The sequence below is a fragment of the Gallus gallus genome, chromosome Z, assembly GCF_016699485.2.
Source record: "Gallus gallus isolate bGalGal1 chromosome Z, bGalGal1.mat.broiler.GRCg7b, whole genome shotgun sequence".
NCBI lineage: Eukaryota > Metazoa > Chordata > Aves > Galliformes > Phasianidae > Gallus > Gallus gallus.
The window spans coordinates 7,285,090-7,308,937 of NC_052572.1; the positions used below are offsets into that span (position 1 = coordinate 7,285,090).

Below are 23,848 nucleotides of genomic sequence, written 5' to 3' on the forward strand. Positions count from 1 at the left end.
TGCCTTGGTTTTACCATCGTGTATCAGGACACTGATTCTTCTGCAAAGGGGTTTGAGACTTCCTAAGAAAAGTCTCTACCGTCGACTTTCTGTCAGGAGCCCTTGAAATTAGTCTTTGTCCTGTGCTTTGCATGAGCACTAGCAATGAATCTTGACCAAAGATTTTACACCAAAGCTCAGTGTGTCGTGAAAGAAATCACTAAGTGGAGTACCTAAGTTGAGACAATATGGAAATGATTTTTATAGTAAGCATGCCCGACCCCTGGGATGTGTTGGTTCAGGTCAGCCCTGGTTTGTTCAGTCTTCTCCACCTTGAAGAATGTGGTACAGACAGGCAGAGAAGGAGACACTCATCAGCAGGAGCAGGACAATATCAAAAGGGTGCTTAGGGCTTCCAGAGGAAGGGTGGAAGAAAATACATTTGTTTATATTTGCTAGCTGCTCTCTGTTATAATCCAGAGCATCTAGAATCTGAAACTTCAGTTCCAAAGAGTAAAGAAGGGACATTTCTCCAGCTGATAAGGAAAGAGCTGTGTGAATAAGAAAGAGAAGGATATGTTCATCAAACTCACTGTACAGCACCTCCAGCCACTGCAGTTGGTTGGGGGAGGTTTTAGGGGGAGGAGGAGGAGCGGGAGAAGTATTAGGGCTGTGAGCCACTATTCATTTACAAACTATAATTAATTTGATGTTTAGATTAATTTCTGATGCACTCTCAAAGGTGCACTGAAAGCATTTTTCCTTTATTATAATGTTGATTGCTTATTGGGGAGATAAATCTAACTGTCAGTTATGCACTGACTTACCAAAACTTTCAGACCAAGCAAGCATGTATGCATAAGGAACAGCTGTTTGCAGCTCTCCAGTTAAAGGGACAGCTCTGTCTTTTCCCAATAACTCACATTAAAGAAAATCTATACATTGTACACAGGGATTTCTGCTTTCTTTTGTTGCTTAACAATTTATTAGACAAGAATATGTTAGCAGAATTTATCTTCTATTTATCTGTCTGTCTGTGTGTCTATCTCTATTCTATCCATCTCTCCACCCAGGTGATAGATACTGTCCATCCAGAATATTTCTAGAAGCTATGTATATGTTTGTACATACCTACGCATATACACTCAGAATCATTTAAAACATTTTCACTAGTGGTGTAATTAGATGGAGAAACTAATTACTGCAAGGTCTTTGTGGCTACTCATTTAATGAACTTCAGAGGAGGAATGGCCATTTATGTGACTAATGGAAATGACCTATGGTAAGAGCTAACACTAGAAGAAAGAAAAGAGGAAAAAGAAAAAAAAAAAAAAAAAGAATTGAGAAAGGGATTAAAAACTTAATGCTCTGGGCTTCAACCCAAACCATCAGCTTTTGAATAGGAAAAGAACTTGTGTCACTTGTGTCTACACAGCATACTTACTAGATTTTAGATAGATGAACCCTAAGTATATGCAATGGTTGTACCAGTGCTCCAAGGACATAATGTTTCAAATGCAAACACTCCCATGTGTAGAAATGCCAGGGAGTATCTGTAGTGCTACTTTCATTTGGTCCAGAAGTTCCTGTTCAGAAGTAAGAAATAGTGAATCAGGCAGCCCAATTTCTGAATTCAAAGGACAATCCCTTTGAATCTGCTGAATGTGAATTTTCCATAGCCTACTCTTGTGAGATTGCAAAACTACAAGAGCATTTAGGCTATCTATTACATCTGTTTTTATTTTTGTTTTCCCAAGATCTCTCTCATTCAAGGCAAATTCAATCTGTAGAATGGATACGTCTGCATCAATCCATCCAACCATCCAACCATTCCCACATATATATCTTCAACTTCTTTATATCTGTCTGTCCTTTCTCATTCACTGCACAGGACTGCTCTTCAGCTTTCTGAAGTCTGTCAGCTAGCTCGTTACTGAGCAGCTGTTCAATAGATATTCACAGTTCTGTGCTTGGCCCCAGGCCTTCCTTCATGCACAATACTCAAACCCTGCTACGAATATGAATTTATTATTATTTCCTCATCTGTTTTCCCAAGGCCCTTTCCAATAGAGCATTTGAGAGGTTCATGGGGCTGAGTAACAACATTTTCACAGTGATCATGTCATCCTCATTTCACCAAGGGGATGGTGAGACATAGAAAGATATTCAAAACTATTTATTAATCTTGGATGCCTCAGCTGAGATGCCAAGAGCATGATAGGTCTGTCTGTTTGTTGTCTCAAAATACTTAATACAATGCAGGGTATGCTATATTTATGCAGGTACAGACACATGGTCTTTATACCAGCAAAATCTCAAGTCACAAATCAACAGAGCATGAAGCACAGAGCAACACGCAGTAAAGCTTCATCTGCACCACTAAACTAAAGAGACCCTGCATATCAGTTCATGCACTACCATGACCACCTGTATCTTTTTAATGTTTCCATGCCTTTGGCTCTAGTTTGGCCAGGACATGTTGGGCATGGCTCAGAGTTGGCAAGGTACAGGGACTGCCCTTAAACAGCAGTACGGAGAAGACCGCCCCTCTTTTTGGAGCAAGAGAGTATAGACATAAAGATACAAGCCAGGATGTGCCATTTGCACTCAGATCCTGTGTATTTTATTTATTAGTAACAAAATGTAGCCTAGGAGATCTTATTAAGGAATTTTGTGATATTACTTGCCCAGTGTAATTGGGACATCATGGAAAACATAGGTATTAAGTCCATTTCTCCTACACGGCATTTGGTTGTGCAACCACACCAAGAAACCATCCTTTCCATGCCTTATTTACTGTCTATATTCCAACACCAGAAATATTAAGTTTGATCCATTGCCATCTTCGTCACCCTGTTATTCATTCTCCACTGTAATTAAAACAAGCATGCAATGAAAAATACAAAAATATGTGGCTAGAAGCAAAGCCTTAATGCATATACAAAGCAATACAAAATTAAAGTTTTATAGATAATATCAATTCTTGCATTTTTAACTCCTGAGTGATTCATTTTGCAATCTTATCATTGTTATAATGTACTGGTGCATTCAGTATCTTCCTTTTTCAAGTAAGTGAACCAAAACCAATGCATGAGATGAGATGAACATCTTCAGATAATATGTAATGACATCTTCAGAGGTTGTCTTCAGGAAAACAAGTTGCAGATCCCCATAAAGCAGGTACCCTTCTTCAACAGACCCAGTTTCAGTTCCCAATTTCAAATCCCCAAATCCCCAAACAAATTCAACCTCAACCCCATTCTCAATCTGTACTAATTACATATGTATAAGGATGTAAATATATATGTTTTGTATATATTTATATATAAATATTTCTCTAATAGTGAATATGTCTACAGATTATCAAAAACAATGAAAATAACTGAACTAGAGTTGCTTAAGAGCAGCTTAAAAATGACTGTATAAAATATGCCTAAGAAAATCTGAGTAAATGATAAAATGCCTGTTGCTAGCTTGCAGCTGATTTTTGTAAAGGAGTTAGTAAAATCCAGATGGAACAAGATATTCTGATTAGAATCAGATAAAGTCTATGGTCAAAATACTCTTGTGTTAAACCCCATCAAGAGGTGTTCCTATTAAATCCTTTCTACTTCCATTATCTAGAGGATGGGTGTATAAGCATTGGAAATATGAGTGTATAGTGGAGAGTAAGACTTTATAAGCCTGTAGGGTATATCCATCGTACCTTGTGAAGGTCACTGGGATTATTAATCATAAATTGTGGAAATTGCTGTTTCTCCCTATTTATAGACTCACAGAGCCTTTCACAGACCTCAGGAGTCCAACCTTCTGCCCAGAGCAAGGTCAGCTATGGAACTGGACCTCAGGGTTGCTCAGGGATTTATCCACTTAGGTCCTGAAAACCCCCAAGAATGGAGATGCATTTTGTCAACCTGCTCCAACATTTGCTAACCTTCATGGTGAAAAAGCTTTTCTTTATATCCAGCCTGAACTTCTCTTGTTTCAGTTTCTTCCCCTTGTATCTCATTCCCCACCATGTACCACCATGAAGGAACTATCTTGCTTATCTCAGAGGACAAGTGTTCAGCCTGGGGTCATCCTTATGGATCTATGCTGAACTCACTCCACTTTGCTACTGTCTTTCCTATGTTGAGATTGGGTGCCCAAAATAGCTGTAGTATCCAGATGTGGTCAAGTGCTGAGCAGAGAAGAAGAATCATTCCCTTATTGACTAGCCATGCTCCTGGTTAATAGAGCTCAGAATGCTGCTGTCCTTTGCACACCACTGACAAGATCTTCTTGAGATGTAAGCTATTTAAAACCTAGAGACACTGAACTTGAGCCCTCTTCTACCATCCTGACATCCTATATTAACAGGTACATTTACTATTATAAAACAGAGGAGGTCCTTGTAACACCTAAGTGCAGATACTCTTTGGCTACTTCACAGGCAACAGGCTTTCTCCATTTTTGGCATACATGCCTGAAGAATTTGATTTTTCATACCACTTGAAGAAGAATTTATATGACTGTTCTCAAGATAGGTTCCTAATCACCTTTTAAAATCCTTCCCCAGTAAGGTTTCCAGAATTTGTAAGGTGTTTTCCTTGGTCATTTTGTATCTCCTCGGCTAAACGGGCTCGAGAAGTATTGTCTTACCAATCTTTTAAAAATGCTTGTGAGAGAAGAATTTTTGTTTCTGTACTCTAGGAGTCGATTCGGGATCCACATTTTTTAGGAGGTGCATTTTTAATCCACCTCTTCAAATCTAGATTCCTGTCCAAATTATCCATCACCATCCTGCATTTCTTAGATCTTAAGTTTTTCAAACCAAAGGTGTTTTCACAGATGGGTTTTCCAGTGATATTTCTACTCCTCTTATTTCAGTAATGAAAATATAAGCGTAATTTATTTTTCTGTCTCCTGCTCGAGGCTGGACCAAGAGTTTGGAGGGATTATTGTGCAGGTGCCACAAAAGCCAGAATTAGATCAGGTTGTAGGCAATCAATGATATAACTCAGATCCCTCAGACTGAACGTTACTTTTCTGAGGGACTGCAGAAGGACTTTCATTGGGTTTCACAGACATCTGCAGAATTCAAGATATTCTGTCAAAGGCCATTAGTGGTAAATTGTCTGCTGGCAGACCCAGAGGAATTTATCAGCAGCTACACTATAATATGAAGTTGTTTATTTCCTGTTGATGTTAATGACAAAAGAAGCCAGCTGATCATATCTTTTCCATCGTGGGTTACCAAAAATGCAGAGGTATTACACTGACACTGAAAAGACTACAGGTGTAATGGTGGATCAGGCCCGGTACCTTATCTCCCAATTTAAAAAGTGTAAGACTTTCATTTCTCCTCTTGGTACTTAGCGTAGCCCAGTGCCAGATCACAGACTACTAATTAATATATTGAGAACCTCTCTCTTTTCTTTTGCTTCCCAGCTGACTCATCACATATGACGTTTTTTGCTGTTGATTTCACTTCTAGTTTTGTTCACTGTTTTTCACTGAATAACCTCCATAGAAAGTAATGCATTTTGTGAAAAGTATTGCCAAAAGTTGCTAATCACTATTTCTGCCTTCTGAACAGAAATTTCTGGGCTGTGCAACAAGAGAAGCTTCTAGTCTTATATATTTAGTAGGTTGCCCCAATCTACCGATAATGGGGTACAATGTATGTAATAATGTAAAGGGGAGAGACTGTTAGTTTTTCCATCTAGGTAATGATCAATGAGGAGTAAGATGAGGATTCTGAACATTGCTGATTCATTCTAAACATGAAGAACTGTCTGTAGTCAGTAGTGAAATTCAGTGCATCTTCCTGCTGGTCCAGGAAAGATGACTGCTGCTTTCTGCAGTGTTCATGCGTAGCTTCTTTATCAAGAATCTAGAAATTCAGTGGAATCTAAGAAAGAACTTTGGGGAAAAGAAATGGAGATTAAGATAATAAATGGACTGGGACACATCTGTTGGAAGTGACATGTCTGTTGGGAGCTTCATTAGTCAGTTTCTTCTTGTTTATAATGTACAACTCCAATAAAACCAATGTAAAAATAGGAAGAAGAGTTATTTCTGTTTATGAAGGCAGTTAGAAAATTCCTTCAGTTCCATTTATCACCCATACAGAACCAAGTATTATTCACTTATCTGTAAGCAATTCCTGCTGGCTAGACTGTTCCGTATGAGAAAGATATTGTGTAGGAGCATGACCTTTCTTTTAGATGAAATACAGTTCTTCTTGTTCACAGCAGACATGTATGTATCCAACATATCCAAGTTCATTCACGAGGTCTTCATGTGGTCTTCAGAGGTTGCCTGAAGCCCAAATCCTTCCCTTCTTTCATCCACTCATTTGATGACTTCAACTCCTACTAAACAGAATGAGTAACCCCACAGTCCACAGAATTAGACATACAGATGCACATCCTTTAGATGGGTTCTGTACACAGGAAAAAGAGCTTTTAATGTTACCTTTGTTCTTACGATGAGAAATCTGTTGTGGTTTTCTTTATTAGCTTTTTCTTCTTTTTCTGTGTTTAGAAGTCAGTCCTGATCATGTGCCCTGTTTCCAGATGTATATGAGTCAAAACTCCAGATCAGACCGTGCAGTAATTTAAACTGACTAAATTTTAGTCTAATCTTGAATTTTAATCATGTGCTTTCAGTGTAATCATGGCAACAATATCTATATGAAAGTACAGGTTGTGAAAGAGGAGGATAATAGAAATGAAAGTCTTCTTGGTTAGAACTAGCATACTGAGGGTCAGCATCTACAGCCCTCAAACCTTTTCGGCAACTGCTCCTTTAAAGCAGCATCTGGAGAGCATCCAACTGACAATGCACAATAGCAGGGACCACTTCTCTGCACATTCAAGATCACACTGCTTCACTGTATGGAAGTAGCTGCTTGGGATGACGGGAAGGTGACACAGGGAAGAAGCTCATGTATTTCTAGCTACCTTCTGCACTGGGTGTTCTGACCTTTAGAGAAAGTTAATCATGCCATCTACTTTCACTCTTCATTTAATCTCCCCTTCCCATCTGTTCAGTTTCTCTCAGCTGGAAGCAAGATGAAGAACGAGTACCAGTCAGCTGTCTCAGTGGTCCACAGCTCACACTTTGGGGCCATTTATTATAAGGCATTAGCATCAATTGTCACCTTTGTCGTGACAGTTACCACAGTCCATGCCAGATAAGTAGGCAAGAACTGATTTTCCAAATATCTCAAAAGTGAAATGAGCAATAGACAGACAGACAGACAGATATACAGTATCAGAAGGGACTGTTCTGATCCTTTGGACTGAATTCCAAAGTAACATATGCCAGATACCACAGCTCATGTGACATGTTCAAACATTCAGCTTGAGTCATAGCATCCCTTTTAGAAAATCTCTTAATCAAGATTTCATGTGATAGGTGCTCCACCCCTATTGCTAAACAAGATGTTCCAAAATAGTTAATTACCTTCACTATTTAAAAAATGCAGACTCAGTGTCTTATTTCCATTTTAAATTTGTCAGAAGTCTGCTTCCATCCAGTGGAAGCTCTTTTTTTTCTGTATTACAAAACCCCACATTAGAGATTACTTATAAATTATGATTGGAAAGTTGTTAATATTCTCCTCAATAAACCATGGCACCTATTATTACTTTTTCAGATCTAGAATTATTCTTGTAGTTCTGAATAATCCTTAAAATATGTATATTTTTAAAGAAATCACCCAAACTAAATGCAAAATTCCAGTAAGGATTTTTCTGAGTCTTATTCAGAAGTAACATCACTTCACTATCTCTAGAGGATATTCCCCAGAGATTGGCTTTATCCAGAGACTGTACTGAGCCCTTTAAGTGTTTCAGCTTAATCCTGAGAGCTCGTGTATTTGGCTATTATCAAGAAACTTACATTCTTCTTACAAGAACTATTTTCTAGTGAATAATTCTCCTTTTTATGAGCTACCCATATTTTTTTCCTGTGGATACTTAATTCCGCATTTGGTTGGGTTAGAATGAACTCTATTTAACTGAATCCAGACTACATAGTGACCCAGGTCAGCCTGACTTACTGTGTCATTTTTTACCACTTTCAGCATCACTGGCAAATTTTACCAGTAGTTACTTTAGATATCTTCCAGGTAGTGTTACAGAAACTGGAAAGCACAGAGATTTTAACATGCTCCTGGAGGACCCTACAAGAAACACTTTGACATTATAACTCATAATTTATAATTTTTTTGCTGGTATATCAGTTTTTTAGAAGCTTAATATGAGCTGCTTTTATTTTTATAAAGGAAATCTCTGTCAAATACTCCAGAAGAGTTTAATTGTACTCTATGAAAGTTTTCTTTATTAACCCAATTTGCAATTTCATAAGATCAAGTTTATCTGATAGATTATATTTTACATGAAATCACGCCAATTAGTATTGATAGTACACCTTTTAATTCTTTGTCATATGATCTCATACCATCATTTTTATAAATTTACCTAGCTTATGAAAGATTAACTAGGTTTACTAGGTCATTTTGTTTACATCCTTAAAAATTAAGAAAAGATGTTGTTTTCTTTCTGCAACACTTTGAAGCTTTTCTAATATTCCATAAATATCTAAAATGAACATTAATGGTTCAGCAAATTTCTGAGCCAATTCTTTGAATATTCTGAGGTTCCAGTTATCTCATCCCACAGATGTGAAATATTTAATAGTAGTTGTTTAGCATAGTCATCAGTTACTGCCTGTTCATACATTACAAAATGGATGGATGGGTGGATGGATGGATGGATGGATGGATGGATGGATGGATGGATGGATGGATGGATGGATGGATGGATGAAGGCATGGGATGTTTAACTGGATAGACAGATCTCACTTGGACATGATAAAACATCAGAAGGTTAAATATTCCAAAAAGTCATCCAACCCTATTAGACACTGGAAAACAGCTGAAGTGCTATGCCCTTGATCTGCAGACATACTCCTTTATTGAGTATTCCAGGACCCATAAATCACCGTACAATACAATTCCTTCCAATGCACACATACATTATAGAGCTACTTACATACAGATTGTATCCTGAAATTCTTTACAGCACTAAAAAATTGCAAGCAGCTACTACATTGTGTAAAGAACATAGCAAGGCAAAGACCTTGCAAGGCAATTAAAAGAAAGCCTCTGTTCTCTGATAAGACTAATAAACATGGGAAAAGAGAAATTGAGCAGTCTTAGAAATGAAATGCACTGAAGTAGCAAGGAAAAGCTGAGAGGCAGGAGGTCGGCTCCTGGAGGGGGGAGGAGGATGGGAGCTCCTCCACAGAACCCTTCCTGTAGAGGAGAAAGCTCTTTTGGTTTGAGCACACCATAGTTGCCTTCCCAACTGAAAATGCCTCCTTGCCTTTTCTGGATGTCACCCTTCACTGGTTAGTAACAAAAGCAGTGAAACCATGCTCCGAAGGAACAGTTATTTTAATGGCCTATTGCGTTAATAACAAATTCCCTAATTATTAACACAAATGTTTTTGGAAGAAAGAGAGTGTAAGCAATTGCCAGTGCTTTCAGCAGCTTCCTCCACTTTGCTAGTCTAGTTCAGCTCCCCTCCTGTCTATGGGTAGCAACACTTTATATTCAAGGAAAGCAAGGGGCATGGACTTCTCCTGCACTAGTCCCAAGCCCGTGAGCATGGTGGTTCTTTCCTTTCATTGTATGGGAATTTGTCTCCACATGCACAGATCCCACAGAACACAATAGCTTCCTCTTTTCTTACATTTTCCACTGCTGAGACCAGTGTGAGTTGAATGAAGGGACAAAAGTTCAACAGAATGAGATTGTCTCCTTAGCTAATGTCATCCATAGCTGCAGCAACAGCGAGTGCTAGGAAATATCCCTCTTGTTAGTCGGACAAATAGATTGACAGTCAGAACCAGAAAACTGTAACTCACCCCTCCAAAAAAGTACTTACAAGGACCAACTTCTATATTTTCATGGGAAACTTTTACAGAGTGCATTGCTGAGATTGTAGTTGTGTACAGCAAGCATCCAGCACAGGTATCCAATAATTCTTCTTAATTTTAAAACAAGTTAAATATTTATTTCCTTGAGGTTCCTATTTTCCTTTCCACTGCCTGAGAACAGCCTGGTTAAATGAGCAGACCTGTAGGACCATGTGTCCCAAGCTCAAAAGTCTGGATGAAGGGTCTTGACTTCTATTTTTGGGGATGCTCAGTGTTGTTTCCATGCACTGTGCTCTGTCTAGAGGAAGGCTTCCACTGAAGAGAAGCAAAATGTTATTCCCACCTGGTAGCAGATCATCAAAAGCCTGTTTTGCACACTGACTGCTAATTCTCATTGCGGAATGCAAAGAGAAACAGAAGACTCACAAAGACCAATTAGGAATCCATGGGAACCTAACGATGTGCTCATTCAGGACTGCACTTACTGCACAAAGTAATTCATGACCATGCAGAGACACTACTTGCTGTGAATGAAAAGTTCACAGTCACAAAACAATCTTCAAATGTGTCCTGAGACAGATTGTGAGTTCCTCCTTTACCATCTCAGCTGGTTAAAACAGAAAAATCAGCTACAGAGAGAAAATGTGCTGGTGTCATGATAAAGGCATGAAGCTCCCTCAGAATGCCCCGATGCCACAGATTCCAATGGAAAATATGGGACTTAAATCAAAATTCCCTCCAAGACATTACCCCTATTTCCATCTGTAGCAAAAGTCATGCAGGAAAAGATCCGGTCAGGAAAAGCCATGGACTCCAATGTCAGTACCTTCTGGAAGCTGCTGTACAGAGTCAGGAAGATTAGATGCCCTGAGCTGCAATCCTAGCATATTTCTTGATTCTTTGCTGCTTTGATAAATCATTTATTAGAACAGCCTTTTTACATAATCCTGAGGGAAAGAAAAAAAAAAAAAAAACATAAAATAGATTTATCACAAAATCCTGTCCTCCTACCAACCATCTTCGACCAGGACATATATTTCTCTGATTATTAATTAACTAATGCACAGAAACAGCTTCAAGTTTTATAACCTCTCCCTTTCTCTTTTGTCCTTTAAGAGTGTAGATGACAATGCAGGGGCAGTGCTCAAAACACAGATGGCTTCTTCAGCAAAGGAAGTGCCAGCATCGTGCTTTGACCCTGTAGTTACAAACCCAAGCACTGAAGCTATTCAGAAAGAAAGCACCTACTCTTTCCTGTTCTTAGCCATATGTGTTTAAATCCAGCAGATATCAGAAGAGAAACAAAGCTGGTGAGCCGTCAATAGTCCAATTAACAGAAGACTGTCATATAATCTATCAGTAGATATTTGGCCTGAAAAGAGAAAGGAACATGATATTGTCAGCATGGCTTGTCTATCTTCCTGTCCCTTTATCATTGTGAAATCTCAGCTCTCAGAATAAACCATAACTTTCCTTCTTTTTGAAGTCCATCCAAATGTCTTTAATAACATGAATACCACTGCGTGTAAATAACAGGAACGGGAAGAGCTGAACACATCAGCAGCTTCTGGGCATATCAAGACCCTGAAAACTGAATCAGTCAAATTCAAATGAAGATAGAGGTATTAACTGCCCTGTCCCTAGGAAGTGCTTATAATAAAAATGCACAATTAAAGGCATTTGCCCTCCTCCTCCACCCAATATAGCCCCTCCATCCCCAGCAGCTAGACAGCAGAGATCTTTATATTACATCAGTTGATATCAGGACAACTAAGGATAATAAAATAAATAATCCAAATCCAGTCCAGATCTGTAGGCAACTGATATACCAATAGCATCAAAGTACAACTCCCAGCTTCATTATCTGGTCTAAATGAAATATAGTGAGCAAATGCACTTCTGATCTCTCTTATTAGTCCCATTTGTTAAAATGCTGTATTATTTACAGCTTTGCACAGAGTGAGAAAATGGCCTTAGAATTCCATCTTAAAAGCAAAGTGATGATAAAAACCAAAGTAGCTTTGTGAGCTTATCTAAAGGCAGAGTTCTCACAGAGGTAACAGCATCCCAGCAGCAGGGCTTATTACCCAATTAAAGGTCTGTCTTAGCAAAAGTAGACAAATGGTAGACCTCCAACACATCTGGCAGTATTTCTGGTGGGGTTTGCAAGTATTTTGATTCCATAATTAATACCGCTTTGAGGAGTGACCCATACAGGCATTAGCCAGTTAACACAGTCCTACCTGAAGATGTCAGTCCCAACTGCAGAAACTGGTAAACACCAAGTAAAACCTCAGTTTAAGCTGCATGCTCATCATCACTGCAGTCTGTGCTGGTCCCTGATACACAGCCAGTGGGATTCATAGCATGATTCATCTGAGCACAGTTAGTTGTGGCCCACCAAAAAAAATAAATTGCACTGTATGCTCCACTGACCATATTGGCTAAATCTCCATTGATTATTTTAGGATCCCAAGGTGACTTGCTCATAAATGGATGTATGTGTAGACACACTCTGAATGAGCATGTTTAACCAGTAGAAGTACATTGCAACAGGACCAGTTACAAGAGTAGAAATCAAAGTTCACATGGAAGCTAGGCTCTCCAAAGACATGATATAAACAGTTATGCAGCTGCAGCCAACTCAGCTTTCATACTTGGTAGCTGTGTCTAATAGTAAACGTACCTGGCACTTGTGTCTAGCACTGGGTCCAGCTGGCACAGAATGACCCACACCCAAACTATTAAATCCTGTTACTTTCCAAAATATGGTGGCAACATCCAAGCTAAGTACTGAAAACAGTTTCTTTACTGTGCTAATACAGTGTGTCCAGAAATTTTGGAGTTAGGCAAAAGCCGAAACTGTGTCAAGAGTCTTTCTAACAATTCAGTGGTAGAGGTGATTGAGCTTCACTTTCTCTGAACTTCCCTGGCACAGTTTTGGTTTACTGTTAGAGATAACTGATGAGTCTCAGACAGGAGTATTAACAGTCTAGAGGTTATTTTTAAAAGATCAGTCTTTTACTATAACTACATTCAAAGATGTGAGTTAGCTAGACAGCACATTTCAAGCTGAAGATCAAGGAGAGCATTTCCAAAGATCTTCCAGCAGTATCTGAAGAATAAATCCACTCAGGTGAAATTAGGAGGTGCTCATTTTCTTTCTTCTTGCTGAGATCAAATCACAGAGCATTGTTGACTGATAGATTATTCAACTAGTCAAATGTAAACTGGGAACATTACCAGGTACTTACTGGCTAAGATGTGATTGCAAATGCAGATCCATTGCCATTTAATAATACTACAGCTCATTACTCACTATAACTCTAGTTTTCTGTCTAGAGATTGATGACTCCTGTGAGGCTTGAGCAACACTTCTGCTCACATCTTCAGAGCTGCAGTGTTGGTACTGCCTCACCCAGGTAGCTGGCAGGATAACTGTACAGAGAGCCAGTTAGTTGCAGTTTTGCTTCAAGAATCATAGAATCATAGAAGATCAAGAGAGGAGGACAAGGAGGGATACCTATTTGTTTAATGGGTCTCCCTCTTAAAACCATTTTTGCCACACTTAATAATACTGTTGTCTCACTATGAAGCTGAGATTTTACATTTTATGACCTCTCATACAGCTACATTATTATCTAAAGGCAGGGAATACAGCTTTAATGCAAGAGTGAGAAGATGTGTTTCTGTATATGTGTGTATTCTTGTGTGTGTGTGTGTCTTCAAACGCAAGCCACCCTGTGTCATGTGAGAGACTTGCTTTCAAGGAGGAACTAGACCAAAGAGGAGGTGCTGCTGAATGCAAATACAGAACAGCCCAAGGCTGTAAACCATGTCCAGTGCTGTTGTCAGGAGCAGGTGTATACCTGGCAGCAAATGCTCAGCATTAGCTTTTTGAGGGGCTCTAAACATGTCTCTTCATTTCAGTCTGTCTACTGAGAGACACCGGGTTCCTGGGGCTGATTTGTGCTGCCAGAGCATTGCAGGGGTGGGAAAACAGATGGCTTTGTCTGGAGTGCAGGCTTGTCCAGGCTAGACTTACCTAGGGTTTTTGCTCAGAAATGTTGCAGGCACACAGGGACGTTTCTGGCAAAGGTAGCAGAAGCAATCCTTATACAAAGTGATGGCCCCCTGCCTCGTCAGTATCTCAGTCTCATGGTCACTTCAGCAAAAATCATGTACAGTATGGGCATATGAGGTCTCCTCCTGGAGCTAAATTAAGGAAAAATGTCACATTAAAAACTTTCTCCAAAGCTGAATGAGTTTGCTGCATTGCATCTAGTTTGGTTATGACCTGTCTTGCCTCTTCTTATCTTTGGATAGCAGGTTTTCCACTGAGGCAAAGTATGGCATGTTGGGTGGGCTGTAGGTACAAAATTCAATCACTGTGGGTGTTTCTATTTCTAGATGCACTCCACAACTGATTGAATGATAAGCTGACAAGGTATGAAACTACCTATAGAAACCATCTTAGGAATGCACGAGCGTTCATCTTTCTCAATGGCAGTATCAACATAAAGTAAAGGTCTGCAGTAACTGCCAGTTATGCTCCTCATATTGCTTAAGTGGCCAACAATCAAACTATTCATGCCAATGAATACCATAATGGAGAGCTTATTAAATTCACATTTCGCTTATATTGCCGTAATAAGGAGGTAGTGGTAGGTATATCAGGTTCCCTTCATTCTGAATATTAGAAGGCAAAGGAAAGGTTATGTTGGTGTGCGAAGGAGAAAGAGATCTACTCTAGTCATAATAGAAGAAAAAAGAACAAATGCATTGAGACCATGCATCACATCTGCTGACACCCAGCTCTAGGGTAACCCAAATCTTGTCTGTGCTGATACTGTGACACCAGCATCTGAACTTCCATGCTTCACGTAGTCTATTGTCTGAACTAGCACTCAGACCAGGCACTGAGTCCTGGGACACTAATCTGTAACAACCCCTCTTACCCTCCGTCCCCTACTGGCAACCATCCTCTCCTCACTTTCCTGCCCACCCACACACTCTCCTAACCTGCTCACTCCCTCCCTCCCACCACCCTCAAGCCCTTCCCCATGTTCATTCTCAGTGGTCGTTGCATGTACGTGCCTTGGCCCCCTTCAGCACATTAAACATTCTACCTTACCTCATGTTTTGACAGGTTTTGTGAGTTTTGACAATCCTGCCAGTGCCCAAGCTGCCATCCAAGCTATGAATGGCTTCCAGATTGGCATGAAGAGGCTGAAGGTGCAGCTGAAGAGGCCAAAGGATGCTAATCGTCCCTACTGAGAAGTTATGGGAACCACTGGATACAAAGCACTAGCACAGGTAACTGCATGGGGAAGGGGGTGTCAGCTGTGGTTGTAGCCTCTCTTTGTGTTGTAGACCCTCAAAAAGATTCAGCTCTGCAACTCTCTGGCTTCTGCCTTTTCCACTCAGGCCTCTGGCTAGAGCCACACCACATAGACACACACCTGCACATAAACGAGGAACTGTTTGTGCCTCATTAGAATGAGAGGTTGAAGGATGCTTAACAAGGGCTCCCCTAGTGGCATCCTGCATCTCTAGAAAGTCTTCCTGGTTACTAGAGGGGAGGCAGCAGTTATCCTGATTCCTCTTGCTCAGCCAAAGACAGCATTTCTGGTTGCTGAAGAAAATCTGCAATTAAGCAATAGGACTGGGTTGCAGTGTAATCCCAGGTGACTGGACTGGCACAGTGTCTGTCTCAATAGCTCTGTGTTGCAAATGTTTCAAAGCATTCTTCATTCTTCATGCAGTGTATTCTGTATCCAATTTCATCCCAGCATAATAACTATATGTTAATATGTCTTCCTGACAATTAAATAATCCCTAATTTCTTTGTTCCCAAGAAATGAATAGAAAGATCCCTGCTCATATCTTGCTCAGCTACTGTTAAATTCTGTGTACAGATGAAGCCAAGGAAGCTTTACTTGAGTGAGGACCTAGACAAATCTGATTGAGGGTCTCATTGTTATACTCATGCACTTTGTGCTGTTGGGAAAGGAGACAGCTTGATGGAAACTTCTAACATATGTAAATGTCAAAAATATCAGAAGCAGAAGCTTGCTTCATTGGAATCCCAGCCTATCAGCAATAACAAAAATGGAGATGTTTTCAAAAATGGAAATGTTTTCCACCACTGGCTGGCTTTTCCACCAGATAATTCTTAGAGAAATATGAATATAAAAGTGTACATGTTTCTTACAGAGATGGGAAGTCTCTCTGCTATTAAAGCCATTCCACACCAGATTGCCCCTTAAAGCCAGCACTTTCAGTGGCCCTAAGCTGCAACAAGCAGTTTACACTCTTGAATTAGTAACAGTGAGATGGGTTAGGTGACCTTTCTAGGCCATTCTGTCCATAACATCTCAGGTTCAGCGATTTTGATTCAGGCTTTTTTTGACCCACCAAGTGTTCAGGTAGAAAAGTCCCTATCTTCAACAGTCATAAAGAACTACGAAATGATGGCATTTTTCACTGATATCTCTAATATACTTGAAAATACTTCGTTCTGGTCTTCAGAGCAGTATCCTTTCTACTGAGAATTAAGAAACGGAATCAAAAATCTTTGAAAGAGGTGCTGCACTAAAGACAACATGAAGTAGATTAAGAAAATGTGCAATGAACACATTAGGTGCGTGAGCTAATTTCACAGGGACTTCTAGTATTTCTATGACAATAATGACTCAAGATAAACCTCCGTAGTTCAGAAACTCCTTTATATGTGACTATACCAAGATAATTTCAATGCATTTTCCCTCTTCAAATACCTCTTTTATTTTACTTGCTTATGGTAAGGCCTCTTGGAAGCTTGAAACCAAAATATGTTTCCATATCAAAATGCTTTTTGCTTCATCACACTGGCTTTTTTAATGCAGGTTTTGCTCAGAAGTGTTGGGGGAGATGCATGCATGCTATTTTGCTAAAGCAGGGATTGTCTTTGCTGGGGAGAGTTTCAATAACACCTGCAAATAGATGAAGAAACATAAACATCTTCATAGTTGTGTGGCTCTGAGCAATAGCTTTATGTTGTAGGGCAGCTGTGATCACTTAGGATATGCTAGTTTCTCATGATTATGCGAGGAAGTGCAGTGTGTAGACTCCAGTTAATTTTAAGATCCATGGGTGTGAGTCTATTGTGTTTTCCTCATCATGGATAATTACAATTTCGCTAGGTCTAGCTTTTCATGACAAGGCTGACTTTGAGGTCTTAGCTTCCTTCCAAAAAATAGTACAACTCAGTAGTAGGACTAGGATTTTGGTGGTGGTTGTGGTTTTTCCCTAATAATTTATGTGTCAAGGAACCGTCAAGTAAAATGGCAATGAAATTTCAAATCTTTCTCCTAGATCATTTTTTTCTATGCTTCTGCAAAGCACAAAAACAGTTTTGAATGGTTTTCTCTGCTTACAAAGTCCTTTGACTTTCCAAGCTTATACTTAGATTTTATTGTTCTGCTTGCCAGCAAAATCACCAGATCAGTGCCTCTGCCTCTGTTAGAAGCACAGAGTCCTTACCAGAACTTAGTAGATGCAGTTCAAAGGTCCTTATTCTCATGTAGACTCCATCTTGAGGAACCCATTGAAGGAGCTGAATATATACCTGTCTTTTAGCAGAAAGGAGTTGTCCAGGAAGAAAGCTTTGTATGTGACTTTTTGGGGGTTTATTTTGCACCTCACAAAAGAGATTAGCCAAGTGTATGTGGTCTCAGGAGGGCACATAAAGAGTGTATCCAAGGGAGGATCTGATTTAGAGTAGGAACTACTGTATTGGGTTAGACTGAAAAGGACACTTAGTGACAGGAAGGGCTTAGATTCAGATCTCTCTTCAGCTTATTTGTTTACCAGTGCTATGAGGTCTCCATGCCAGCACCCTAAGCAAACACGGAATTTTTAGTCATGGTGGCCCAGTACACCAGTTTTCAGTCAGGCTAGGGGGCTAAACCCTCAATAATTAGCTGTACCTAGAGAAGGGTCTTTGACTCAGCACTGTGTTAGTGTACCCCCATGCCTGGTTTGATTTGCAGACTCCAGTCACCAAAATGCTCTTGGCTGTCAATGATTTGCCTACGCAGTAGACTGACAATGCAGCAATGTTTCCTAAAACCACCAGGATAGAAGTCAGCTAGGTCTGCAGGTCCACAGCACAGATAGCTATTGCAAAGCTTGAGAGCAAGCAGCTCCCTTAACTGGCTGAAACACAATAACTGGTTTTTATTTTCTTTTGCTTTGGTCACTGCTCTTCAGGGCCATTAGTTCCAATCTGAAATGTGTGAATAACCATACTGACACTGGGGCAGTTACTCTTGTGCTTCAAGTATGTGCTCAAGAAACTTTTTAATTGGGATTTTTCTAAGAAAGTTCTTTGTTTTAACAAATACCCTTCCAAAAATAAGAAGCTGCCAACGAAAAACAAAAGCAAACACCCAGCTTGACGTAATCCACTAGAGTGTTTTTTCTCAACCGAGAAGGAAAAATCTTCACTATTTTAATTCTGAATGCACTTTTTTTTTTTTTTTAATTGATAAATCTCTCTTTTGGGACACAAGTCTAGCCCACAGTGATTGAAAGTCCTTTGTTTTCCTTGCAAGTGCTCTAAAGTTGCTGTCACACAGTGAAAGTATCTCTGTGATGTGGCAAATAAGTCCACAAGCTGCAGAAGGAAAAGCTCTGAAGAATTCAGAAGTCAAAATATTTTCAAAATGTCTGCCTCTGTTCTCTTTTTCCTTTATAATTAAAGAAGTGATTATAGCAACAAAAAAAGAAGAAAGAAAGAAAGAGAGAAAGAGTAAGAAAGAAGGAAAGAGAGAAAGAGAAGAAAAGGAAGGAAAAAGGAAAGAAGGAAGGAAGGCAGGAAGGAAGAAAGGAGGGCAGGAAGGCAGGCAGGCAGGCAGGCAGGCAGGAAGGAAGGAAGGAAGGAAGGAAGGAAGGAAGGAAGGAAGGAAAGAAGGAAGGAAAGAAGGAAGGAAGGAAGAAAGGAAGGAAGGAAGGAAAAACAAAAAAAGGATAGAGTTGGGAGAATAGAAAGAAAAAGAAAGAGGAGGATCGTTTGAGGCAACTCTGCCAAAATCAATATATTCTATTACAAATCCTCCCTTAGGACCAGAAAGCAAAGATTCAAAGGCACTTCATATGTCTTTCAGATAGTAAATGCATGAAATAATGAAGAAAAAAAAGTACTGAAATCCACAGCTCACTTGGGTGGCCATTCCTAGGAGCTTTTAAGTACACTGCAGTATAACTAAATTGCTGATGCACAGAAGAGCAGTGAAAATCCTATCCAGATTCCTCCTGTGGCTCCATTTCATAGAATCATAGAGTGGCTTGGGTTGGAGGGGACCTTAAGGATTACCAGGTTCCAAGCCCTGCCACAATCAGGGTTGCCAACCACTAGATCAAATACTAGATCCAGCTGCCCAGGACCCTATCCAACCTGGCCCTTAACACCTCCAGGGACAGGGCATCTACAGCCTCTCTGGGCAGCCTGTTCCAGCACTTCACTACCCTCTCATTTCGGTGACCAGTCATTGGAAAACTGCTATTTTCCACCTCAGATACAATACCATTGAAGTTTTATTCAAAGCTAAAGATGGAGAGATGAGTCTAAATTGAAGTACTGACTGGCATGAAACTGAGTGGGACAAAATACATGTGAGTGACACAGAGTGAGTGGAGTGGAAGTGATACGGAAGATAGGGAAAAAATAGCAATATGATTTTTTTATAAGCTCCTCTCCTGAGAAGAGTAGTGGCAAAGCACTGAGAATGCATTCCCCAAGCAACCTCCTTCTTCAAGAGGAAATAACATAGAGCAAAGTTTGAGTACAAAAAAAAGATGTCTAGGTCCTCCCTTACAGCTTCCTGATATGTGATCTATTGTAGAAGGAATGAGGTGCTTGTTTTTGCAGCTGGCTGGAATAGGTGATGATTTTTTCACATAGGAATTTATATTTTTTCCATTGGAATATATATGTAACCAAATAAAGGCAGAAAGCTGTGCATTTTCAACTTTCTGTTCTTTGATAAGAAGAAAACAAACAAACACACAAATTTCAAAATAAGCAGACATTATCAGACAAATCAAATAAACAAGCAAAATTCCAATCATCCATGACAAGAAAAAAGACAAAAGAGAAATGAAAAAAAAAAAAAAAAAACCCACAGATGTAAATGGAGCATTTATGACTTTCTCCTCTTGTCATTTCTCATCACTTCGATGCAAAGTCAGATGGGAGTGTGCTAGTGAATTTGGGGTTGCTTTTCCCTCTCAGCTAGTATTCTGTTACCTCCAGGGAGAGGCTGTTGTGCAGTTGCATTGATCTCACTGTTTGCTGCCCAGCTGTTCAGCTTGAGATTCAGACTACATATCCTTTTTCAGGACCTAATGCCATTTCTTGTAGTTATGCATCATACAATCATGCTAACCAATTCCTCTTCCTCCTGCACAGATTGTCATTTCCATCCTTTAGTCATCACTTAGATCATTTGGGACTTGCTCACATTATAGAAATTTGCACTAGCATCATTACATCAAAACAGTACTCCAGCTCAAGTTTTATGTAAGTGAAAAAAAGTGGGAAAGAAATCAGCACAGCTTCAGTTGGGAAAGTCTGTTTAGGTACTAGAAAAACATCAGCTCAGCCAATCTTTTTCTTTGAGTTACTTTTCCTTTTAATTTCCACTGACAACTGTGATTAAATTAAACGTCCCTCATAGTGTGTTTGTAACCCAAACTTCACACTGTTGTGCTCATACATGAGAGAATGGAACTGGATATAACTGGGGGAGTTTGAAACAAAAACTGCTTAAGTTATTTGCAAAACTGACAAGGAAACCTCTTCTATTCAGGCCAATCATTTTTAACCTGTCCACCCATTTAAATTACTGATAACTTTATGATGGTAAAACTCTCATGTCGCTTCTATAAACCACAGTTTCAATAGCAGAGCATGCAAAATCCCATTTACTAATTATTGTAGTTATTCTAAGATTGGCACACAATATAATGCACTGATGGAAAACGACAATAATTAATTACTGCATTTACTCCAAAATTACAATCAGTAATTACTGCTCTGACACTGAATTCCATTCAGCAATATTTGGAACTTGTTCTTCCTCAAAGCAGGGCAGCTTTTCAGGAGTATTGCTGTGTTTGCATCTAAATGAGTCCATGTAGGTCACTAACAGATCCGCACTATTTGTCATGGGAGTGATAGAGCAGCACAATGCAATACCATAGTACTTTCCTTCAGTACAGAGCATGAATTCTTCATTAAAACCCACGTCACCATTTTTTTTAAATGTTAGATAATGCAATTATTTCAAAACTAAATAATACATATGAAAGCAACGTCCCAGTTCTCATTCCACTGTGATACAATTGGTCCTGATGCTCTAAAGTATACTTTCTGAGGCTTTTGAGAACTTTTTCCAATGATGCATCCAGCATTATTCCTACTGTGAAAGGACCAGGGGCTTGCTGTGGTTGTGCCATGTACGAAGGCTTTCAACAGCAAAACCTCAAAGCCCTGGGGTTGCCTGGGAGTGGGAGGGGTTATTGTATTTAGCCCCTTGAGCATAAAAAGTTACTATGGGATCTCATGGAGACCAGGTCACTGCTCATCAGCTGAGTAGGTCAGATTTAGAGCCTTCCTGTGCTAATTCCTTCAGTTAATGGGCAGCTGCAGTAACCCATCATCAGTGGTCTTTGAAGGAACTTTTTCATTAGGTTCAACCAGCACAGAGATTTGCTGGGCCAGTGCAGGAGGGACTGCAAATTGAAGAAAAATTGGAAAATGTATGCAAAGGAAAAGATAGATGCTTTAAACAGCCGTGATTTGAAGCAAGAGCCAAAGAGATGGAAAAACACAAAGGACATGCATAGCCAAAATGTTTGTTCCAGCAGTAGCAAACATTGACAAGAAGCAATCTTCTTCTAAATAAAATAGATATAAAGAGAATGAGAGAGGGGAAAGAACCAGAATGAGAGAGGCTCTGGAAAAATCAGTATGAGGTTTAAAAAGGTCATTTTCCTACATGGCCTTAAAATAAGGGACAAACCAGAGAAATCTTTTTGACAGTGGGGCACTGGGGAGACCAATGGCCATTAATGAGCAGATGGGAAATAAATATGTTGTCAGTTTGTAAATATATATACCAGAGGAGAGAGAAAAGGTAAGTGATTCAAAGCCCAACATGAGACCATACAGTGTAGGACTTCAGGCAAGAGATGCTCTTCATTGATGTTCCCATGCTTCTTGTGTTTGAAGAGTAGTACATCTGCCTTCCATGTGCTTAACTGAAAGAAAGCATCAGCATTGTGAACATGCTTTTTTTTTTTTTGTTCAGGTAAATACAGTATGGATGGTACAGACCACTCAGGGCACAGTCCTCTGGCCCTAAGGAAAAGTAGGAGGTTAATGGGGGAAGCTCCCAATGAAGTCAAAGTTACAAGTCAGCTGCAACACAGGGTTCACAGGACTCAGGTTACTTGTGTAGCATTGATCAATAGGCTGAAAATGAACTGAACTTTTTGCTACTGACCTTTCAGAGTTACTGCAGAACCATGAATTGAAGCTGTATGGGGTAGTGTTCGGCACTTACACTGTAGGTATAAAGGAAAGGGAGGCTAAAAAACTCCATGAAATTTACTCTGCAGGGGAATACTACCACAGGAGCTGGCAAGAATCTTAATAAGGGGTTGCAGAGTGCTCCATCAATGTGAGCACTTTAAATTGATGACCTTATGGTTTGGAAGGCATATACAATCAGCTGCACTAGAACACTGTTTCTCATTCCCACAGTTATATCCAGTGATATATCAAACGCAATAATTGCATATTTGAATAATTCATAGGTGCGGTAACTTTGGCCAGATACAAGTGAATATCAAAACTCTGGTCTCTGAAGTGTTTGATTCAGCTGTAGCAGAGAATTGAAGGTTTGCAGTGCAAACACTGTTTCTCAGGTGTCTTTTGACCTGCCTTGTGACTGCAGTTAGAGAAAAGACAGCTTTTATTTCAAATTGGTCATTTTCCCACTAAGCTGAGCTTCATCCAACCTTTCTGAAAGGCTGGATAGAAGGCTGAGCTGGAGGTGAAAACAAGAACAGCAGTCAAGTCATTTCCCAACCAAGAAGTGCACTGAATGAAAACTCAGTGCTCCTTCTGGAAAGGTACTATCCACTGTGATCAGGCGAAGTTCTGAGACAGCATCAGCTGCTCCTCTGAACTCCATGGAGTGACACTGCAGCCAAGGATTCAGGCCCACTATTACAAACTTAACTGTAAACCATCTCCTTGCAGAGATATAGCAGAGAGATCTGAATCATTTGCAATTCTAGAGGGAGATGCAACATCCCTATTCTGTCCACTTTAGTCTTTTTAGAGCAGAGACAAAGGGAATAAACATGCCTACCTCCAAACACATTCCTGTGGCTTATTTGAAAAGTACCTTTTCACTACAATGACTTATAAACAAGAGAAATTCTCTTGCCATCCCATGAAAGTTATGGTTTCAAGCAATTCTCTTTAGAAAAGCTATTTCTCCTATTACTATTTCTCCTGTTGTTTTAGAGATATTCTACCCTCCACCTCTTCACATGCCCCATTTTTCCTGTGTAGGACAGATCTAGCAGCTGGTTTGTCTGGAGCACCCATCTCTTGCTAAGACAAGTGATGGCTTATTCAGCATGACTGTGTTTCCCAGCTGCCTCATGCTTTGTCCCAGCAATGAAACAGAGCTGGAACAGTCTCCTCCTTGAACTGAAATGCAATTTGCACTTCAAGTCCAGGAAGTAAACTGTTTTCAAGCTTTTTTAAAATCCTTGTAGCATGGACATGACTGCATTTGACTTGTGTCTATGTGAAACCTAGTCGTTGATGCCAACAAACGTCTTTGTTTGATTTGGGAGAGCTGTGGACCTTGAT

At 39.8% G+C, this 23,848-nt stretch overlaps 1 protein-coding gene across 14 annotated transcripts in view; it reads left to right on the forward strand.

Moving 5' to 3' along the window:
* The window catches only part of CELF4 (CUGBP Elav-like family member 4), a 725,820-nt gene that overhangs the window by 677,305 nt on the left and 24,667 nt on the right, over nucleotides 1-23,848 (forward strand). For all 14 annotated transcript variants that reach the window (XR_001463894.4, XM_015277428.4, XM_004937077.5 and 11 more), the window contains exon 12: nucleotides 15,062-15,228. Coding sequence is in view for 13 of the 14 variants with exons in the window: in XM_015277428.4 (XP_015132914.1) it covers nucleotides 15,062-15,189 (128 nt within the window). In the remaining variant the exon portion in view is untranslated. The remainder of the gene's footprint in view (nucleotides 1-15,061; nucleotides 15,229-23,848) is intronic.